The sequence below is a fragment of the Lycium barbarum genome, chromosome 10 (genome assembly GCF_019175385.1).
Source record: "Lycium barbarum isolate Lr01 chromosome 10, ASM1917538v2, whole genome shotgun sequence".
Classification (NCBI taxonomy): domain Eukaryota; kingdom Viridiplantae; phylum Streptophyta; class Magnoliopsida; order Solanales; family Solanaceae; genus Lycium; species Lycium barbarum.
In genome coordinates, this window is record NC_083346.1 from 78,648,615 (window position 1) to 78,669,697 (window position 21,083).

A 21,083-nucleotide genomic window follows, 5' to 3' on the forward strand; every position below is an offset into this window, starting at 1 on the left:
CCATATGTTCAATTATGGTAATGTTTCCATATCTTGAACCCCTATTTCTTGGAGAATTGGATTAAGCCTTAAATCCTTATTTTCCCAAGTTTCCTTTTGCGCGTGTGGAACAAATTCTTCCGCGTAGACCAAATAGTCTGAAGGACATGTTCCTCTTAGCAATTCCATAGTGTTGCTTGCATCACTAGTTCCTTTTAGAGATCTGTCAAGGACTTGGTTCTTGTACACTTCGTCCATCCTTTTTGTACATTGATCGTCACTTGTACAATGTTCGTCAATCATTAGAACTCCATAAGATTTTGAATTAATATTCAGATCAAAGCAGCTCAACAAATTCTATGAGAAACCAGAGCAGCTTCATGCTTCTTCATGTGCACACTATCAAGGTGATGCTTAAAAAGCCTATTTCTATCATTATTGGTTTGGTCCATCGAAAAGATTTGAAAACAATCAACCATTTTTGAAATTGCAATGCATAGATTTGTTTATCGGTGTTTGTTAAGAATAGTGTTGGCATCTCAAACATATAATTTGAGATCAGTAGGGATTTAATAGCTCAGTTGGTTGGCTATCGGAACTTTCACCTTATTGGTAAGGATTCGAATCCGCATGTTGTAATTCGCTCCCCCATTTCCCCTTCCCCTACTCCCCCTCCCCCCATGTAATAATAATAAAATAAATTTGAGATCACTCAATGTCAATTTTATAACGGAGGAGGATGAAGAAGTTGCAGAATACGAATTGGTGATTGAAGCAAGCGTGGGAAGGACGGGGGGTAATTTTGTCCGATTAATATTCATTAAATGCTACTGAGATCATTTTATATACAAATCAGAAAATGGGGACAAAATTGAAGACCATCTCCTTATTTATATTCTATTTCTACCGTGGAAGCGAAGATCTACAGTGGGTTTTATGAGTTTAATTGAACCGGATATGTTCGCCTCGAGCTAATATACATATACATAATAAATTAAAATGGATACGTATAATAAATTACTCATTTTAAATCTACTGACTCTAAATTTTGGTTTCTCGTTTGCTTGGGGTCATGGCTGCACCTCTTTGAAAAAAAAAAATATGGCATAGTATAATCCAACTTGCACCATGTTTAGTCAGAAAAAATGAACAGTATACATCTGCTTACCTATATTTAGGAACGGGAAGAAAGTTGTTTACAAATTAATTGGACAAGTGGAGAAGTTGGGTTAGAGAATTAGGGTATGGGGTAGTTGAGTTATTCAGGTAATATAGGGGAACATAAGCAGAGATGGCAAACACTCTTGTAACTACTTTCCCGAAAAGTGTGTAGCTTAAGTTACAGGTTGCAGTTCTTTGTAGCTAAAATTCAATAATCAATATTTATTTACATGGCGTAGTATAAACTCCTAAATGAATATTAGCAATTCTTCTGAACCCTGTTAGGAGGCAATGTGGTATCTGAAATACTAAATGTGCACCACTGCGGACAATACCTTCCAGCGCAATTCAGAGGTGAAATGAGATATCTGCAACTTTTGGCGTGGTATCACAAATGTCAAGTATTTCGGATACTGTAACATAGTCAGCAATAGCTTCTTTAGTGTCATGCTCGATGTCCCAAGCCTGTGATAAAATGAATAGCCGTTGCAGTCGTCAATCCCAATAATCCACCAGCTACAACCTGCAGTGGAAAGACTTCCAAAATAAAGCTGTGTAGAATTCACTCTTTCAACTTGTTACAGTTTATCATGTGATATGTAGGAAACGTTAAGCATACATGTCCACTAATATAACATTGTGAAGTTCACTCTTATGCAGGACAGGTAACATTAGGTTGTTGACTAAGAATTTTTACCAATAGCATTATTCCACAAGACAATATTTTGTAAGGTTTTTTCATACAACTATTTTTAGTGTACTATAAAACGAGAAAGGTCAGAAGTAAATAATGATCTTGTTAGACCTGCTGTTACTAAAGTCTATAATCGCAGGAAGAAGGGTGAAAATAAGGCCTAAATATTATTGTTTTATTTAATTATTATTATGTATATGTATTAATAGCAGTTACTTAGAAGTTAGGATGGTTATTAAGGGAAGATTGGCAGTTTATTCTGTAGTTTTTGAGTAGGTTTTCTCTGTGGTTAGTCTGGAGGATAAGGTTCCTCGAAACACCTTGGTTGTTGGGTGAATTATCATTCTCAGATATTGTTTGTCTATTTGTAAACTTGTTCTGTTTATTGCTGGAAATAAATAGCAGTGAAGTGTGTTATTATTTTTGTGTTGTTTTGGGAAATTTACAGCTTAACGTTTGGAGAGTTTTCTGGGTTCCTAACAATTTGGTATCCGAGCCTTCATGGTGTCAACCAGAATGGAGGGGAGGATTGAAGGATTAGAGAAGACAATGGATGAAGTACAAAAGGAGATTGGTTCAGTACGTGACTACCTGGGGCAGTTACGAGACTGGATGCAAAGAAAGGATGAACATGACACTGAAATTCTTCAACATATGAAGGGAAAATCAGCGGTTCAGGAAGATCCAATTAAAGATGCAGATGTGATGGCAGAGAACAACAACAATTACAGAAGTGATGGATTCCGAGAAGAAGTTCAGCCACAATTTCGGGATGAAATACGTCCTAGAAGATTGGAACTTCCCTTATTCTCTGGTGATAATCCATATGGGTGGCTTAACAGAGCAGAGCGTTATTTTCATTTTAATGGCATTGATGACAAGAATAAATTGGAGGCTGCTGCTGTTTGCCTTGAAGGTAGAGCCCTAAATTGGTTCCAGTGGTAGGAGACAAGAGCGCCGATTGTCACATGGAATGTGTTTCGAGTAGCGATATTCCAACGATTTACACCATTACTGTCAAGGAACTTATATGAGGTTTTGATAGGATTGCAACAAACTGGAAGCGTGGGCCAATACAGAGAAGATTTCAAATTACTTTCAGCACCTTTGAAAGATGCGGATGATGCAGTTTTGATGGGAATTTTTATAAATGGTTTGAGAGAGGAGATCAAGGCAGATTTGCATCTTAGCAAGCTAGAAACTCTAACCCAAATTATGGACCAAAGCCAGCGTATTGAAGAGAGGAATTAGGCTCTCAGCCAAGCCCACTTGCCAAGACATATGTGTACGACTCTTTCCAGGGGTTCAATGCAGTTTCCAGTGACTGACAATAGCCAAAGAGGAAGTTTTACAAGTTCCCCTGTGCGAGTAGCCACAACACCTTATCATTCTGCCCGCCCAACAGCAGTACCACAACATTTCAAGAGCAAAAGCGAGGAGAAATCATGCAGTCAGGACCTGAAACTTCTGCAAGGCGTGGAAGAGCATATAAAAGGCTATCTGATGCAGAGTTCAGGATAAATTAAGAAAAGGACTTTGTTTTCGCTGCGACGAAAAATATGGCCCCAATCACCAGTGCAATTCAAAACAATTAAATCTGCTTATTGTAGCAGCAGAGGACGACGAAGATGGAGGCATAGAAGAATATTCAGAGGAAATAATTAATGCAGGGATGGACCAATTAGATGTTCAAGGACAATCGGAGTCACAAAAATTAATGGAGTTGTCTTTGTACTCTATTGCAGGATTTACCCCAAGATGTGGGATTTCACTGGGCTGTTGTTGTTGTTGTTGTTGTAAGTCCTTGAAGGTATGGGGAACAATACTGGGGAAAAAGGTTATTGTATTGATTGATAGCGGAGCATCAACGAACTTTATCTCTTGCGCAGTGGCTGAAGTATTAGGGTTAAAACAAACAGAAACTAAGCCGTTTGTGGTGGAAGTGGGGAATGGACAACAAGTAAAGAGTAGGGGAAGCTGCAAAGGAGTGGAATTGTGGATTGATACAGTGCGGATAACACAGGATTACTTTCTTTTTAATTTGGGCAGTGCCGATGTAGTGTTGGGATTAGAGTGGCTGGAGACTTTGGGGGATATTCAAGCTGATTTCAAAACATTGACGCTGAAATTTGAAATAGAGGGGCAAACACGAGTTGTTCGAGGAGACCCCTCATTGTCCAAATCAGTGGCTTCACTCAAAACTCTATTTAAAGCCTTGCAAAAAGATGGAGAAGGGTATTATGTTGATTTGAATGAGTTAACAGCAAGGGAAGAACAAGAGAATTTGGATTTGCAGCAATTACTGGAAGACTTTGGAGCTTTATTTGAGGAACTGAAAGGGCTGCCACCTAGTAGGAGTCATGATCATGCTATCCGACTCAAACAAGGATCTAATCCACCCAATATTCGTCCATATTGTTACCCTCATTACCAGAAAAATGAGATTGCGCGAATTGTACGAGAAATGCTGGTAGTTGGTATCATCCAACCAAGTACAAGTCCATTCTCTAGCCCAGTGTTGCTGGTTTTCGCAAAAAAAAAAATGGCAGTTGGCGATTTTGTGTGGATTATCGGGCTCTTAATAAGATTACTGTTCCCGATAAATTCTCAATTCCAGCAATCGACGAGTTACTGGATGAGCTTGGGGGTTACACAATATTTTCGAAGTTGGAGCTAAGATCTGGGTACCATCAAATCCGGGTTTGCAAGGAGGATGTAGCAAAGACAGCTTTTCGTACACATGAAGGCCACTATGAGTTTTTGGTCATGCCATTTGGGTTGTCTAACGCTCCATCTACTTTTCAAGCCGTGATGAATGAGATATTTCGGCCTTACTTACGTAAGTTTCTATTGGTCTTTTTTGATGACATATTGGTTTACAGTGCAAATTTTTCTACTCACTTGGATCATTTGCGAGAGGTGCTCAAAATTTTAAAACATCATAACTTGGTTGTCAATCGAAAGAAATGTCATTTTGGACAACAACTGGAGTATTTGGGACATATTATTTCTACGAGTGGAGTCTCAGCGGATCCTGCCAAAATAACAAGCATGGTTAATTGGCCAAGTCCCAAAGATGTTAAAGGTTTGCGGGGATTTTTGGGACTCACCGGTTACTATAGGAAATTTGTTCGTGACTATGAGAAAATAGCCAGGCCGCTCACACAATTGCTAAAGAAAGATGCTTTTTGTTGGGATAAAGAAGCCCAGTTAGCTTTTGATTCTCTTAAGAAGGCTATGGTCACTTTGCCGGTTTTAGCACTACCCGATTTTAACAAGGTGTTCGTCGTTGAGACAGATGCTTCAGGATTAGGGATTGGTGTTGTCCTAATGCAAGAAGGTCATCCCATCGCTTTTCTTAGCCAAGGACTTTCTGTTCAAGCTCAATCTAAATCAGTGTATGAGAGGGAGTTAATGGCCATTGTTTTTGCTGTACAAAAGTGGCGTCATTACTTGATGGGTCGACATTTCATTATACGAACATATCAACGAGGTCTCCAGTTTCTTATGGACCAGCATGCTATGGCAGAAGAGCAACAAAAATGGATCACCAAGTTGATGGGATTTGATTTTGAGATTCAATATCGACCAGGTAGTGAAAATAAGGCAGCTGATGCCTTGTCCCGCCAATTTCATTTCATGGCTTTTTCTGTTTTACGCAGCAGTACCTTAGATGATCTTTCCATAGAAATTCAACAAGACAATCAACTCCATCAATTGACACAAGATTTGCTTCAAGACCCGGCTTCACGACCGAATTATGCTCTAAGAAATGGCTGCCTATTTTTCAAAAGTAGGCTGGTGATTCCCCGGTCGTCATTATATATTTCTATGCTTCTTAGGGAATTTCATTCCTCACCTACAGGGGGTCACTCGGGCTTTTTCCGGACATAAAACCGCATTTCACAAGTGTTGTATTGGAATGGAATCAAAAGGGATGTACAAAACTTTGTGGCTAGTTGTGAAGTTTGCAAGCAGAACAAGTATGAAGCCCTTAGCCCCACTGGCTTGCTGCAGCCATTACCTATTCCTACTCAAGTTTCGGACGATATTGCTACGGATTTCATCAGCGGGTTACCAAACGCCATGGGACATGATATACTTGTTGTGGTGGAACATTTCACTAAATATAGCCATTTTCTTCTCTTATCTCATCCATATACAGCAAAGAGTGTTGCTGAACTATTTGTTCGTGAGGTGATACGTTTGCATGGTTTTCCCAAGTTTATTGTTTCAAACCGAGATTGGGTTTTTGTCAGCCACTTCTGGCAAGAATTATTCAAGCTTTCCGGTACTAGCCTCAAATTGAGCTCAGGTTATCACCCTCAAACAGATGGTCAAACAGAGGTTGTCAACCTCCGTGGAGACTTACTTACGTTGTTTTGCAGAGGCACATCCAAAACAATGGCCAAGATGGATTCCTTGGGCTAAATTTTGGTTCAATACCACTTACCATGGTTCCACCAAGATGACCCCTCTTAGAGCTTTATATGGACGAGATCCTCCCTCCGTGTTGCGGTTCACTGATGAAATTTCTACTGTTGAAGAGGTCAACCAGCAGCTCGCTGCTCGCAACACTATCTTGGATGAACTCAAAGCTAATCTGACCCATGCTCAAGCTAAAATGAAATTCTATGATGATGCTAAGCGACATGAAGTGGTGTTCCAGCCCGGTGATTTGGTTTATCTTCGCTTGCAACCTTTCAAGCTTCGTTCACTTGCTAAAAAGGTTAATGAGAAGTTAAGCCCTCGTTACTATGGGCCATATACTGTCTTAAGCAAAATTGGTGAAGTCGCTTTTCCTCTTTTTTTCTCATCTCTTGAGCCGAGGGTCTTTCGGAAACAGCCGCCCTACCTTTCAAGGTGGGGGTTAGGTCTGCGTACACTCTACCCTCCCCAGACCCCACATAGTGGGATTATACTGGGCTTGTTGTTGTCGTCGTTGTTGTTGTTGTTGTTGTTGTTGTATTCACGGGTGCATCCCGTATTTCATGTTTCTTGGCTAAAGCGTGCTGTGAGGGATTCTACTCCAGTTCAACGACTCCCTCCTATCTTATCTGAAGAACTTGAAATGCTAGTACAACCCGAAAGTGTGATAGATTGTCGGGCACTTTTGAATGGCTCCAAAGAGATTTTGATTAAGTGGAAGGACTTGCCTAATTTTGAGTACACTTGGGAAACCTATGAAGTTATTGATGCTCAGTTTCCTCATTCACCTTGAGGACAAGGTGAAACTCGTTGGGGCGGGTATTGTTAGACTTGCTATTACTAAAGTCTATAATCGCAGGAAGAAGGGTAAAATAAGGCCTAAATATTATTGTTTTATTTAAGTATTATTATGTATATGTATTAATAGCAGTTACTTAGAAGTTAGGATGGTTATTAAGGGAAGATAGGCAGTTTATTCTGTAGTTTTTGAGTAGGTTTTCTCTGTGGTTAGTCTGGAGGATAAGGTTCCTCGAAACACCTTGGTTGTTGGGTGAATTATCATTCTCAGATGTTGTTTGTCTATTTGTAAACTTGTTCTGTTTATTGCTGGAAATAAATAACAGTGAAGTGTGTTATTATTTTTGTGTTGTTTTGGGAAATTTACAGCTTAACGTTTCTGGGTTCCTAACAGATCTACTGTTGGATCAACAGTAAAGTTGTCTCTGCGTGACCTATAGGTCACCGGTTCGAGCTGTGGAAGCAGCCACTAATGCTTGCATTACGGTAGGCTGTCTACATCAGACCCCTTGGGATGCAGCCCTTCCCCGGACCCTGCTAACACGGTTGTACACCGGGCTGCCTTTTTGTTGGAAAGACGATAGGAAAGAGGTACTATCCATAGTCAGTTTGCCATGAAGGATTCCGACCTAAGCAGACTTTTCACAAGGACAGACTGCATACACACACATGTACAGCATTGTCATTCATGTGCTCCCTGCCCCTCCACCCCTCAGACAAGAAAATGATCGAGTACTTAAATTAATTATATTTTGAAATTGAAACTGATATTCCCACAGACATAAGGAAAATAAAGAGAATACAGAATGACGTAAGCCAAAGAAACAAGATTAAAAGAAATTTGTGAACAAGGCAAAATGGGGCGGGGGAGGGAGTTCAATTTCAGAAAGTTCTTTACAGTGGATAAGGATTAATGACATTTTACAAGTATTTTTTAAGCAAAGTTAAACAAAGAAACCTGAGGAGGAGTGTGACCAAGGAGTTCTCGTAATGGTCTGCTATCTGCAAGAGGATGTTCAGAAGGAAGTTCATACAAAATTTGATTCAGGACCTGAAAAAGAAAAAGAAGAGAGAGTTATAGCTAAATGTTTTTATATGTTTACTGAAATTTCTGTGCAATTGATTAGTGCTATTCTAAAAGTACTGAAGGATAGAAATTTCTGCTTGGAAATTCCTGTAGACAAAATGTAAGCAAGGGAGCATGCATGTGAGTCACACCTCTGCTTGACGTCCAGCATGTAATCTTACACCCGTGGCATCATACATGACCTGCCACAAGAATTTACGACATTAGAGATCTCTTGGTTACCAGAAATGCAACAAAAGACCAAATTCTCAGTTTCTTCATTAGGGAATAGTTGTTTTTTTTTTTTTTTTTTTGTTTTTTGTGAAAACAGGTAAATTTAGGGAATAGTATTAGATAATCACGAAAGAGGACATCATTGGCCAAAAGCAAGGCTGTATCAGCCCCTAGACTTACTCTTGGACAATACATAAGAAGGATCTTTTCTTACAGTCAGGTTTGGATCAAATGTATAATCAAAGTATTATATTAATCCCACCTTCCCAACAAAACAAAATGAAAGGCTACTTTTGGAAAAAATTAGATGGGTGGTTTTCATATGACATCTTGACCAACTCTAAGTGTAACTATGTCTCTTAAACCAAGAGAGCACACAGGAACAAAAAGGACCCTTCCGATTACCAGCAGTCAGGGCTGCATTCATTTTAATCACAGGATCAATTTTAATGAAGAAGGTAAATCTAATGGTGTAACAAACAACCCCTCTTTTTGCGTATTTGCATCCCGTTCCTTGTTTTGAGACTTCTCATAGGTCCATATAATGTTTTGCGACTCGGTTGGGATGGTTCGAGTAGGGATTTGATGGCCTCGGATGAGTTTTGGGAAAGAAATCGATTTTCAGCATGTTGCAGATTTTATTTTGGTCTAGCTCGTCGCAATTGCTGATGTAAATACCGCAATTGCGGACTGACCATAGCAATTGCAGAAGTGGCTAGAAGTGGACAAACCACATTTGTGATGCCGTAATTGCAGGCTAGCCACCACAATTACGATGAAACCTGAAGTATAAAAGGGCTGTTTTTGGGATTGTTGACAATCCAACACAATTTTGGACCGACCTAAGCTATGGGTTGAAGGGGAATTTGGACTTGGATTCGACTTCTAGTTTTGAGGTAACGATTCGACATTTATCCTAGGCTCCTAACGATTATGCATGTTTTTCTGCTAGATGTGGGTGTCTAAAACATGAAATTGAATGTAGAAATTCGGACTTTGGGTCTAAGGTCTAGAAACACCAAACTGGGATTTGAACATCGAATTGACGTCGGAGTAGAAATTTAATCATAAATTTGGACTAGTGGATTATGGGTAACCCAGGAACATAATCCATTTCGGGGTTTGACCACGGAGCTAGGGGTTGACTTTGACTTCGACTAAGAGGGTGTGTGTTTGGATTGGCTTATTTAAACTGCTTATTGGCTTTTAAGCTCTTTTCTATTTTTTGTGGTGTTTGGTAAAGATAAAAAGTGCTTAAAAGCACTTACTTTTAGGCCAAAAAGTACAAAAATATAAGTTACTTTTTAAAAGCCAATCCAAACACCCTAAATCTAAAAACATGAAATTGACATCAATGGATTCGTCTAACCTAGAAGGAGTATTCTTTTAAATAGACCGAGCTTGTGTGATTGATTTAGAGCGTGGGAAAGCGGTTCACGAAGGTTAAAGTTACCCCGGACCGAGATAAATTAAGATTTTGACCTCAATTAGGAAATTTTCACAAATTGATACTATGTATATGGGGGTACCGAATATATGCAGATACCGGGGTCGTAATTGCTATACATGATTTCACACCTAGATGTGACTATGGCACGTGAGCTATTCGTGCTGATTATGTTATGGAACGTGAGTTGTCTGTTCAACATGTGGATATGGATCCATCCCTCATGAGTAACTGTATCACCCAGGTCACTCGGGCAATGTACACGCATGATTGTTAGCGCTGGGAGCGCCGGTGTTTGGTAAAGGTTGAGTCTTTATCATACATACTTGATTTTTGACTCGTAATTGGTGCATATCTTAATATGTTGTATCTGTACATACCTTATCTTGTTGTTTTTGTGCTTTACTTCTATTGAGATTATATATGCATTGCACATGTTATTTAAGTTAGTATTTTCAGACCAACCCCCGCCACTATCTTGATTCGGGTGGTTGATTATACTTACTGAGTACGTGTTGGTATACTCATACTACATTTCATGCTGCGTATATACTGATCCGTGCACTAGTAGAGCCCAGGAGCTGATTGGAGACTGCCTGGTGAGCTACTTGGTCCTATTCGCAGCACCTTGGAGTCCACTTTCTACTCTGTTCTTCTATTCCAGACAATATTGCTATGTTGAATCAGATGTATTATTCTATTATCTTAGAGGCTCGTGAGTTGTATCACCAAATTCTGGGGTTTGTAATGGTTTTCCGCATTCTACTGGTTCTAGACTTGTGTTCGTATGACATTTTACTGCTTTTAGACTTATTCTTGTCTCTTAAATATCATGTTGACTTGTTATTGCTTTTCAGGTTCGCCTAATGGGTTGGTTTAGGTGCCATCGCGGCTAAGGCAAATTGGGTCGTGACAGATGGCAAAACAATGGTATCAACCACGAGAACCATACAACCACGAGAACCATTGTTGTGTCTTTCACAGATAGCTGATAAGACTTGGTCGATATTAAGGCAAGATCCACATCCTACATAGTAAACATGCAAAAATTAACTTCAAGACTTGTGATCTTAAGTCAAATTTGATGGATTTTGTTGAGTACAAGTGAGGTTTAGTTACTTTCTCCCTTACTATCTCCTTTTTCCAGAAGTAGACATCCCCAATGATCTTTCTGAGTGGTGGTATTTTAGATTCTTTTATCCTTAAACATTTCCCAGTGTACCTGTCAGGCCGTCACCATAACAGCGTAGATTCTGTCTATCAATCTCCCTATTTAACAAGTCTAGCACAACTCCTACTCCAATCAAATTTTTTCTTTGAACCATAATTAAAAGCTTCAATTTCTTTGAACATTTCAACTTCTATTCAATAATTCAACAATGATACCACAAGCTTAACAAGGTAGCACTAGGATAGAGAAAATTTATAGTTGATTTTTTTTTTTTTTTGATAAAGTTGATGTTTTTATTTTACTTTTTATTGACTTTATTTCCTTCGAACATCAAAAATAAATTTGTTCTTCTTTGAAATTTGTTTATGTTAAATGGTTAAGGTTTGATGATGTATATTAATATGCAATGTAGTAAAGAAACATCAAAAATTCTAAATTCTTGCACTTTGTCTTTACAAGGTAACAGAATTCTAAATTCTTGCACTTGTTAACCACTTTATCTTTTTCATTTTAACTCTCTCTCTCTCTCTCTCTGCAAAATTTTTAAATAGATGCACCTACCAGTAAAAGTTGATTTTGACAGAAAAGTAGTATTTTTTTTTTTTAATAACCGTGGTGTCCGGGCTAGCTTGTGCGCACCTCAACTAATTCCTAAGGATGCCACCCCCCACCAGCAACAGGTACTAGGTAACTCTATTGAGATTTGAACCTAAGATATCATGGTTCTCCTCCCACTTCATTGACCACTAGGCCACACCCTTGGGTTCCAAAAAGTAGTATTTTTTAAAAGCTACAAGTGTAAGAAACTGCCAACATCTTTCGGAACTTTCAGCGCAAAACGCAATTACAACATGTCATTTACCGATGTATGTATGTAAACAAAAGAGAAAATAACTATAAATATGAGAACTGGAATTGAAGCATCTGCAACTAAGGGATTATGAAGTAAAAAACCATGCCAATCGTGTCAAACAGTCATCTATGTTTTTGGGTTCAGATGCAAAGATGCAATTTCAAGTGCTTAAATTAGATTGAGATACTAGTTTTCTTATACTAATTTCTAGTTTCCTACTCCTTATGATCAATATTTTTATCCATAAACATTTTCCTAAAAATTAATCTATTGTTTTGACCATTAGATTATTTTTGGTGCTCCCTTTTCATACTAGAGCTCATGGGCCACATAAATTAATCATTTCTTCTTTAATATGTGGTTGCCAAACATTTGCTACGATGCACGCCTTAGTTCTTCACACCTTGCTTCAGGGCTTAGGCTTCATTCTTGGTACTTCTAGTGAACACGAGAGATTCAAATCTAGGCATTATAGTGCCGTTCAACTTTGCTTTATTGCATAAGAAAGAGTAGGATTCAATAGTTAATCTTAAAAAAGTGTTTGAAAGTTATAAGGTTAGATAAAATTATTGTGACTGTCACAGGCAACAACCCCATATTCAGGTTTAATATTTAAACAGACTGCACCATAATCCTATATAACTAATTCCATGAAAGATCCCTCTAACCAGAGGTGATATGTTGTGCATAAATAACCTAACCAGTAAAGAGCAACAACTCTTAAAGGCACTAATACATAAAATTTGAGTTTTCTGAGATGAGGCATGTACAAAATCTTACAGGCACAAAAAAATTAACATTTGAATTCTAGTGTTGGGACATGTACAAGCTGAGAACTGTATCTTTCTATAGTGCGATAAGTTTATATATGGAAGAGATCGAAGTTCAATAATGATACATATAATTGAGAGAGAGAGAGATGATACCACACATGCTAAAACTAATGCACAAGCAAAGAGTGCTCCCCCGAAGCCGTCCTGCAAACCAACAGCTGCAGCTAGAGCAGTTACAGTTGCTGAATGCGATGATGGCATTCCACCAGATCCAACAAGTTGCTTAAGATCCCATCGTCTTTCCTTGTACCTGTAAGTAATCCCTTTTCACTACCACATTCATAATGCCTCATCTCTCATTATTCATTAAATCATGTAATCAAGAGTTCTTTTTGATTTTGCATCTTCATGTGACTCAATAGGAGACACTTGTAATATAAGCAGATAATATACCTTTGAAATGCCAATAATAATGAAAAATACCAATGTGACAGTTAACTTTCCATTAGTAGAATCCTTCTATTGGTTGTAAACATAACTAACTCTTCTGTCTAGGAATATCGTATTTCATCAAATGAACCCAGGCAATAACGTGGAAGAGGCGGAAAAAGACAGAAACCAGATAATTACAGAGCAGATTCAGATCCAACCAGCAAAAAAGTTCGTTCTTAGACACTTAACCAAGCTCTTGATGAGTGGCATCAATCTACACATCATTCTACTCTCCTTTGCCTCCTGCTTGGGCTTTTGGTGCCCTATTTTTTCACCTTTGTCAAGTCCCTGACACTCTCTTTAGTGCGACTTCCCTATTCCTAACACGGATACCTATTTTAGAGAAAATGTCCTTGAAGTGGGTGCAATCTATTATTTCATATACAACAACAACAACAACATACCCAGTATATTTCCACAAGTGGGGTCTGGGAAGGGTAGAGTGTACGCAGACCTTACCCCTACCTTAGGAGGTAGAGAGGTTGTTTCCGATAGACCCTCGACTCAAGAAAAGGTCTTTCAAATAAGGCCAGACAAGAATTAACAGAAGTAAAGAAGTCATTGCAAAATATAAAAGAAAGCATAACAAAGCATTATGAAAAAAGGAATCAGTAACTACAACAACTAATACGACAATCAAAGCACAAGAGACAACAAATAGTAGCAGAAATCGATAGGCAATAAGCTACAGGATAATGCTATGCCTACTAATATAGGAAGTCCGTGAGACAACGCTCTACTACCTACTAACCTTCAACCCCAATCCGTGTCCTCCACAGCCTCCTATCTAAAGACACAGATTAGGGTAGAAGGTTAGTAGGCAGTAGAGCGTTGTCTCGCAGACTTCCTATACTAGTAGGCGTAGCATTATCCTATAGCTTATTTTTTGAAACTGGTAATTGTATCTACATTTCATCTGAGCAAAACAGTACATGGGTTGTACTGAAACCATATTTACATAAGAACTCCATTACTTTACTGTCATGTTCCTATATTGAATCTAAAACATCAATGATGGAAATAGTCTCATTTGAGTAAACCTGATTACACCAAAATCATAAGATCAAAAGACAATTCAGCTTGATCTTTTGCATACCATTCTCTACATTCTCAAAACATCTAGAATTCCTCTCCTTCCAAATAGTCCACCAAATACTTGCTCGGACAATTCTCCATCTACCTCTGTTCTTTGCCTGCAAACCTGCTTCCTCCCAACTTTGAAGTGCTTCTGTAATCTTTCCAGGCATAGTCCATGAAATGCCTTTTAGATTTAAGAATAGTCTCCAAAGCTGTCCTGTAATCTTGCAGTGTAGAAATAGATGGTTAACTGTCTCTAAATCTTCACCACAAAAGAAACATCTGGAACATAAAGGCATCCCCCTTCTCATCAGATTGTCTTGTGTTCCTTAGCCAGCAACCATACAAAGCAAGCAACTTTGTATGGGATTTTTGTTTTCCAGATTTGTTTCCAGGGCCAATTGTGTAGCTGTAGATTGGACTGATTCATTCTTCTGTAGGCAAAGATCCCCTGCTACTATTCTACCACCATAACACATCTTGACTTGCTTCCAATCCACTAAATTGTTCTATTGTGCTGAAAAATTCAGCCACTCGTGGAATTTCCTAATCATTTAGTTGTCTTCTGAAAATAAAACTCCATCCTTGAGGTGTCCAAAGTTCTGCTATAGTCCTCTGCTGATTTAGGACTAGATTATGAATGTCTGGAAAGAGTACTCTCATGTTGCCTGCTTCATGCCAATCATCTTTCTAGAAGTCGGTCTTTTCCCCATTGCACACTTTAATTTTAGTTTCAAGCTTGAATTCATCCCATAAAACTCTGATGGACCTCCACAAGCTTACACCATATGGTGTAGTAACAGTCTTTGTCATCCAATTGTTCTCCTTCTCATACTTAGCTCTGATGACATTCCCCCATAAAAGTTGATTTTCATTGTTGTACTTCCATAGCCATTTCATTCTAAGGGCCTTGCTATGTATCTCCAGGTTCTTGATTCCTAATCCCCCATATCTCTTTCCAAGTAACAGTGATTTCCATTTTACTAAGTGGTATCCTTTCCTTTCTTTATTCCCCTGCCAAAGGAAATTCCTTCTGATACTATCCAGCCTTGATAATCCCTGCTGGAATTGGGAACAGAGACATCATGTATATTGGCAGGGCATCAAGGACAGAGTTAATGAGAGTCAACCTACCCCCAAAAGACAAATATTGAGACTTCCAACTTGCCGGTTTCTTTTCACACTTCTCAATCACATTATTCCAAATTCATGTGGATTTAGACTTAGCTCCCAAAGGCATTCCAAGATAGGTGGTTGGTAGAGCACCAACTTCACCTCCTAGGATTGCATTTAACAGCTCCATGTTTGGTACTTCATTGATAGGATACAAGAAACTTTTCCTCCAATTGATGTGGAGGCCAGATAAACCTTCAAAGAGAACCAGAATCACCCTCAAAATTTTGAGTTGTTCTTCTTCTGCATCACAGAATATAAGGGTATCATCTGCATATTGGATATGAGTTATCTCCAAGCTTTCCCTACCTTCTCTAGAAACATCAAAACCTCTTATCCAACCATTAACATTTGTTGTTTTAACCATCTTGTTGAGACCCTCCATGTCTATTAAAAACAGAAAAGATGATAAAGGATCTCCTTGCCTAAGAACTCTTTGTGCTCTGAAAAATCCTGCTGGTGAACCATTTATCAGAACTGAGAAGCTTACTGTTGATATACAAAATTTGATCCAATGCATCCATTTCGGCCTAAAACCCATCCTCTCCATAAGACTCAGTAAATAGCCCCAGTTAACATGATCATAAGCTTTCTTAATGTCAAGCTTGTATAGAATACCAGGTTTCTTCTGCTTTAATCTGGAATCCACAGCTTCATTTGCTACCAAGACAGCATCCATGATTTGCCTTTGATGAAGGTCATTTGTTGCAAGTCTACCAGTTTAGCCATTACCCCTTTCAATCTTTCCGTTAGCACCTTGGAAAATAACTTGTAAATGCTGCCTATCAAGCTAATAGGCCTGAAATCCCTCAGCTCTTTTGCCCCTTTCTTTTTTGGTATAAGGGAAATAAAGGTGACATTAAAGCTTTTTTCAAACATTTCTTGTTCATAAAAGTTCTGAAAGGCCTTCATGATATCCTGCTTTAACACCTCCCAACATTTGATATAGAATCCCATGGTGAAACCATCTGGACCAGGGGCTTTGTCAGCTGCACACATTTGTAAACACCTCAGCACTTCATTCTCCTCAAAGTTTCCTTGAAGAGACTCCTTTTCTTCCTCTGTCAATACTGAAAAATTAGTAAACTGACTGACTGGTCTCCACTGTGTTGTTTCAGAGTATAAATTCTGATAATACTAAAATATTTCTTCTTCAATTTTAGCCGGGACTTGAGTCAGTTCCCCCTCAGCAAGTAGTTGATCAATGTTGTTATACCTTTTATGAGCATTGGCCATTTTGTGGAAGAACTTTGTGTTTCTGTCTCCCTCTTTTAGCCATAGTGATCTTGATCTTTGCCTCCATGAAATTTCTTCATTTTTAATCAGTTCTTCATATTCCATTAGTGTTGATGCCTTTCTAACAGTCTCCTCTTCTGTTAGCATTCTATCTTCTAGAACTGCATCCAACTCTGCCATCTTTCTTAGCAAGTTCTTCCTCTGTGAACCCAGATTTCCATGCTCACTTTTACTCCACTCCTTAAGTTTGGTTTTTAAAGCTTCAGCTTACAAGCCAGTATGAAGTCAGGTCTTCCAGTGAAGTTAAATGCGTTCCACCACTCCTTGATTCTGTCAAAGAAACCTTCAATACCTAACCACCAATTTTCAAATTTGAAGTAGTTTGTTTTTGTTCCATGAACCACCCTGTAAAGAAATTGGGACATGATCTGATATCAATCTTTGAAGAGGGACTTGTTTCAGGTTGCTAAAGCTATCATCCCACTCTTCAGAAATCAGTATCCTATCAATTCTAGAGGCTATTTCTTGATTGTCTCCTATAAACCAAGTGAAAATGGCATCCTCTAGTTGAAGGTCAACTAAGTTCATGTCTTCTATGAAGTCAGAGAATTCCCTCATGCCCCTTGTTCTTCTAACACAATTTCTCTTTTCTGATATGAATCTAGTTGCATTAAAGTCCCCACATACAGCCCAAGGTCCTTCCATTAGTCCCCTGACTGACCCAATCTCTTCCCAAACTAACCTTCTTTCAATACAGTTATTAGGAGCATAAACCCCTGTAACATGACAAGAAAAATTCTGAAGCTGTGCCTCAAATTTGCAATTTGCAGGTCAGAGTATGAGTACCTACTTCCAGAATTTCTCCCTTCTAGATTCTACTATCCCACATCATCATTATCCCTCCTCTTGTTCTACTAGCCTCCACACAAGCACTTCTTACCCATCTTCCTCCCCAAATCTGCATCACCATCTCTGTTATATCCCCCTCTAACTTGGTTTCCTTAAAACATATGATGTTTGCATACCAATCTATCACCAAGCTTTTCACCAATCTTCTTTTGTCCCTGTCATTCAAAACCCTTACGTTCGATGACACAAGTTTGAATTGCATCAAGAAATAGATAGAGTGTTCCTCCCCTTGCTCCTACTCCCACTATCTTTGAACTTAACATCAAAATCCACCAGATTTTTTAATTCATGTGCACCTTTGAATCTTGTCTTCTTGCTTACAGGTTGAGACTCCATTTGTCTAGCTTGTCTGGCACTATCAATTTGCAGCAATAATTCCAGTGCCTCTTCTTCATGACTCTAAAAATCAGCCCCCAGCATTTTCCCCAGTTTAATCATAATTTGTTGTACCCAGATTGAAGTCTTTTTTTTTTTATCCATGATAGCTTGTTGCTGAAGAATAAGAAATGGTTAAGCCTCTTTTACCTCCCAATTCTCGATAGCGCTGATCAAATTTTAATTTACTAACTCAATTGACCCTTCTTCCACTGTCCCCCTTTCATGAACCCTTTCCTCGACTTGAGTTTCAGTCCCCACTGTCTTCTTCGAACTCTCCCCAATCACCAGCTCACTAGAATTCATCACCATATCTGCATAAGTGTTTGTTTCTTCTATACCTCTTGAGTTTGCATATGTAGAACTCTGAACTGGAAGTTCCAGAGCTTCTATGAAACAGTCCTTATGTCGCCAAGTGGAAATAGAGAGATTTGGGCCTTGTAAGTCATTAAAAATGACTTGGCTTGCAAAATCAGGCCCAATTTTCTTTTTTGAAGAGACCCCTGATATGGACTTGTGTGTGAGGCCGGTGACTGCAAGTTCATTTAAAAATTGCATGTGCAAGTCACATGATTCCCCCTTATTTGAGCCACCAGTTGTCACTACAGTACAGCCCATGTGCTGTCTTTCAATAAAATCCCTATATTTATGGGATTCTTGTACTTCACCACAAAGATTACCCCTCTTTACCTGATGGACAAAAGTATTGATTCTCCAATGCTGCTGCTTCTCCTCCACTGGATTCTCCAATTATCCTATAGCTTATTGCCTTTCGATTTCTGCTACTATCATAGGAGGCGGATGGGGAAGTGACGATTGATAAATAAGTCATCCCCAAGAGAGGGAGCTTCAAGTACCTTGGGTCTATAATCCAAGGAAATAGGCAGATCGACGAGGATGTCGCACATCGTATTGGAGCGGGGTGGATGAAATGGAGCCTCACATCAGGTGTTTTATGTGATAAGAATGTGCGACCGAGACTTAAAGGTAAATTCTATAGAGTGGTTGTTAGAACGAATATGTTGTACGGAGTTGAGTGTTGGCCAGTCAAGAATTCTCACGTTCAGAAGATGAAGGTAACAGAAATAAGGATGCGTAAATGGATGTGTGTGCATACTAGGAGAGACAAGATTAGGAACGAAGATATACGAGGCAAGGTAGGAATAGCCTCCGTGATGGCCAAGATGCGGGAAGTGAGACTGAGATGGTTCGGGCATGTGAAGAAGAGGAGCACAGATGCCCCAATGGGGAGGTGCAAGAGGTTGGCGATGATAGGTTTAAGGAGAGGTAGAGGTACACCGAGGAAGAATTGGAGAGAGGTGATTAGACAGGACATGGAACATCTTCAGTTCGCTGAGGACATGACCCTAGATACGAGAGCATGGAGGCCGAGTATTAGGGTAGACGCCTAGACGGTAGTAGGTAGTCGAGCGTTTTATCTCTTCCCTGTGGTAGAGCTGGGCTCTAGCTTGAGCACCGATCTGTCCCTTTACCAGTAGTATTATTATTATGCTATCTTTATCTTAGTCTTCAAATTTTATTACTACTGTTGTTTCTTATACTTTGGTTATTTTTACTATTTTTACTGTCAGTACTTTTCTTTCTTCATTATTTTCATTATAGCTTTCTACTCTGGCTTTTCTTTCAAACCTGCACTGAAAAATGATTTCTTTAGCCGAGGATTATCGGATACAACCTCTCTATCCCACAAAAAAGGTAGGAGTAAGGTCTGCGTACACCCCACTCTCCCCAGACCCCAATTGTGGGATAATACTGGGTATCTTATTGTTGTTGTTGTATTTGTTTAAACACATATATACCGGAAGAAGGCTACGTTGAACCAGGTGTGAATGGCAAGATCCTCATCTGAATGCGGGATAAGGTCCTAAAGCATTTAATATAATAAGTTAACAATCTGAATCAGAGTTAACAATGCCCAAGTTTACATTGTCAAAAAAAAAAAATGCCCAAGTTTAAGGACCAAATAGTATCAAACATCTTTACAGACAATTCTGTTATTGAATCCAAATCACAAGATTTCTTTGAACAAAATAAACACACACATGAATCTATATAATAAAAAAAGTAAAAAAGGGGACACATACCATGAAGTGAAGAGCTTAATGGATTGGGCAAGAGCAAAGGCAATTAAAGCAGACAAAAGTGGATAATTTGTGAATATTGAAGATGATCCCATTGCTGTTGTTGTCGTTGTTGCAGACGTTGTTACTGTTGTACCCGTCATCTTATCCATTTCCCTCTTAATCTAACTGATTCTTGAATTTTTAGCAGATTTAATTCCACGACTCAGATTTACAAAATTTTATTTTTTGGAAAAAAAAAAATAATCTAAGATTTGGGTATATAGAGGAAGCAATAACAAGGGATCTTGTGAATTATGCTCTTTTCTTGTTTGTGTAAGAATTGAAAATGGAGCTCAAAGGAAGAAGGCAGCCACATGGTTTGATCATAATAATAATCATAGAATATTCTTTTGCACCATATTGAGCCTAATTTCAGTTTATGGAAGCGTAGGTAGGTAAAGCAACGTAACAGGAAAACATTAAGGGGGTAGTTTGGTCGGGGAACAAGTTATTCCCGAATTAATTATTTTGGAATTAGTTATTTTAAGATTGTGGTAAATAGTTATTCCGGAATTAATTATTTTGGATTAGTTATTTTAAGATTGTGGTAAATATTTATCCACATTGGGTGTTTACATAAAATTTAATGCAATTTATCATGATTAAGTAATTTAATGAAGTGACTATATATACTCCATTCGTTTCAATTTATGTGAACTTATTTTCTTATTAACCTGTGCCAAAAAGAATGATCATTTTTTATATTTGGAAATAATTCACCTTTATGCAATGATTTATAACTACACAAAATATATGTGACTCATTTAATACCACAGATTTAAAAGTCTTCTCTTCTTTCTTAAACTCCGTGCCCATTCAAATGGGTTCACATAAATTGAAACAGAGAGAGTATTAATTAACCATGGTCAAGTGGTATATACATATATATGCAAAACCTGTCACGCATCCACTGGTTTGGTGTAAACACCCGTTGTGGGTAAGTTCTTACCGACACTGTTATCCCACCTTATCCCGAAATAACTAATCACAAGATTAGTTATACCGCAATTTCATCTTAACAAAACGTAAGATAAATTCATCTCAAATTTAAAAAGCAGAATTAATTATCCCTG

At 38.5% G+C, this 21,083-nt stretch overlaps 1 protein-coding gene across 1 annotated transcript; it reads right to left on the reverse strand.

Moving 5' to 3' along the window:
- Positions 1-1,269: 1,269 nt before the first annotated feature.
- LOC132614213 (uncharacterized) lies at positions 1,270-20,417 on the reverse strand. Its single transcript, XM_060328617.1, is given in 6 exon segments — positions 1,270-1,627; positions 1,630-1,663; positions 8,019-8,111; positions 8,279-8,329; positions 12,758-12,914; positions 19,972-20,417. Coding segments are annotated over 6 exon segments (663 nt in total). The 5' UTR covers positions 20,121-20,417; the 3' UTR covers positions 1,270-1,448.
- Positions 20,418-21,083: the final 666 nt, after the last annotated feature.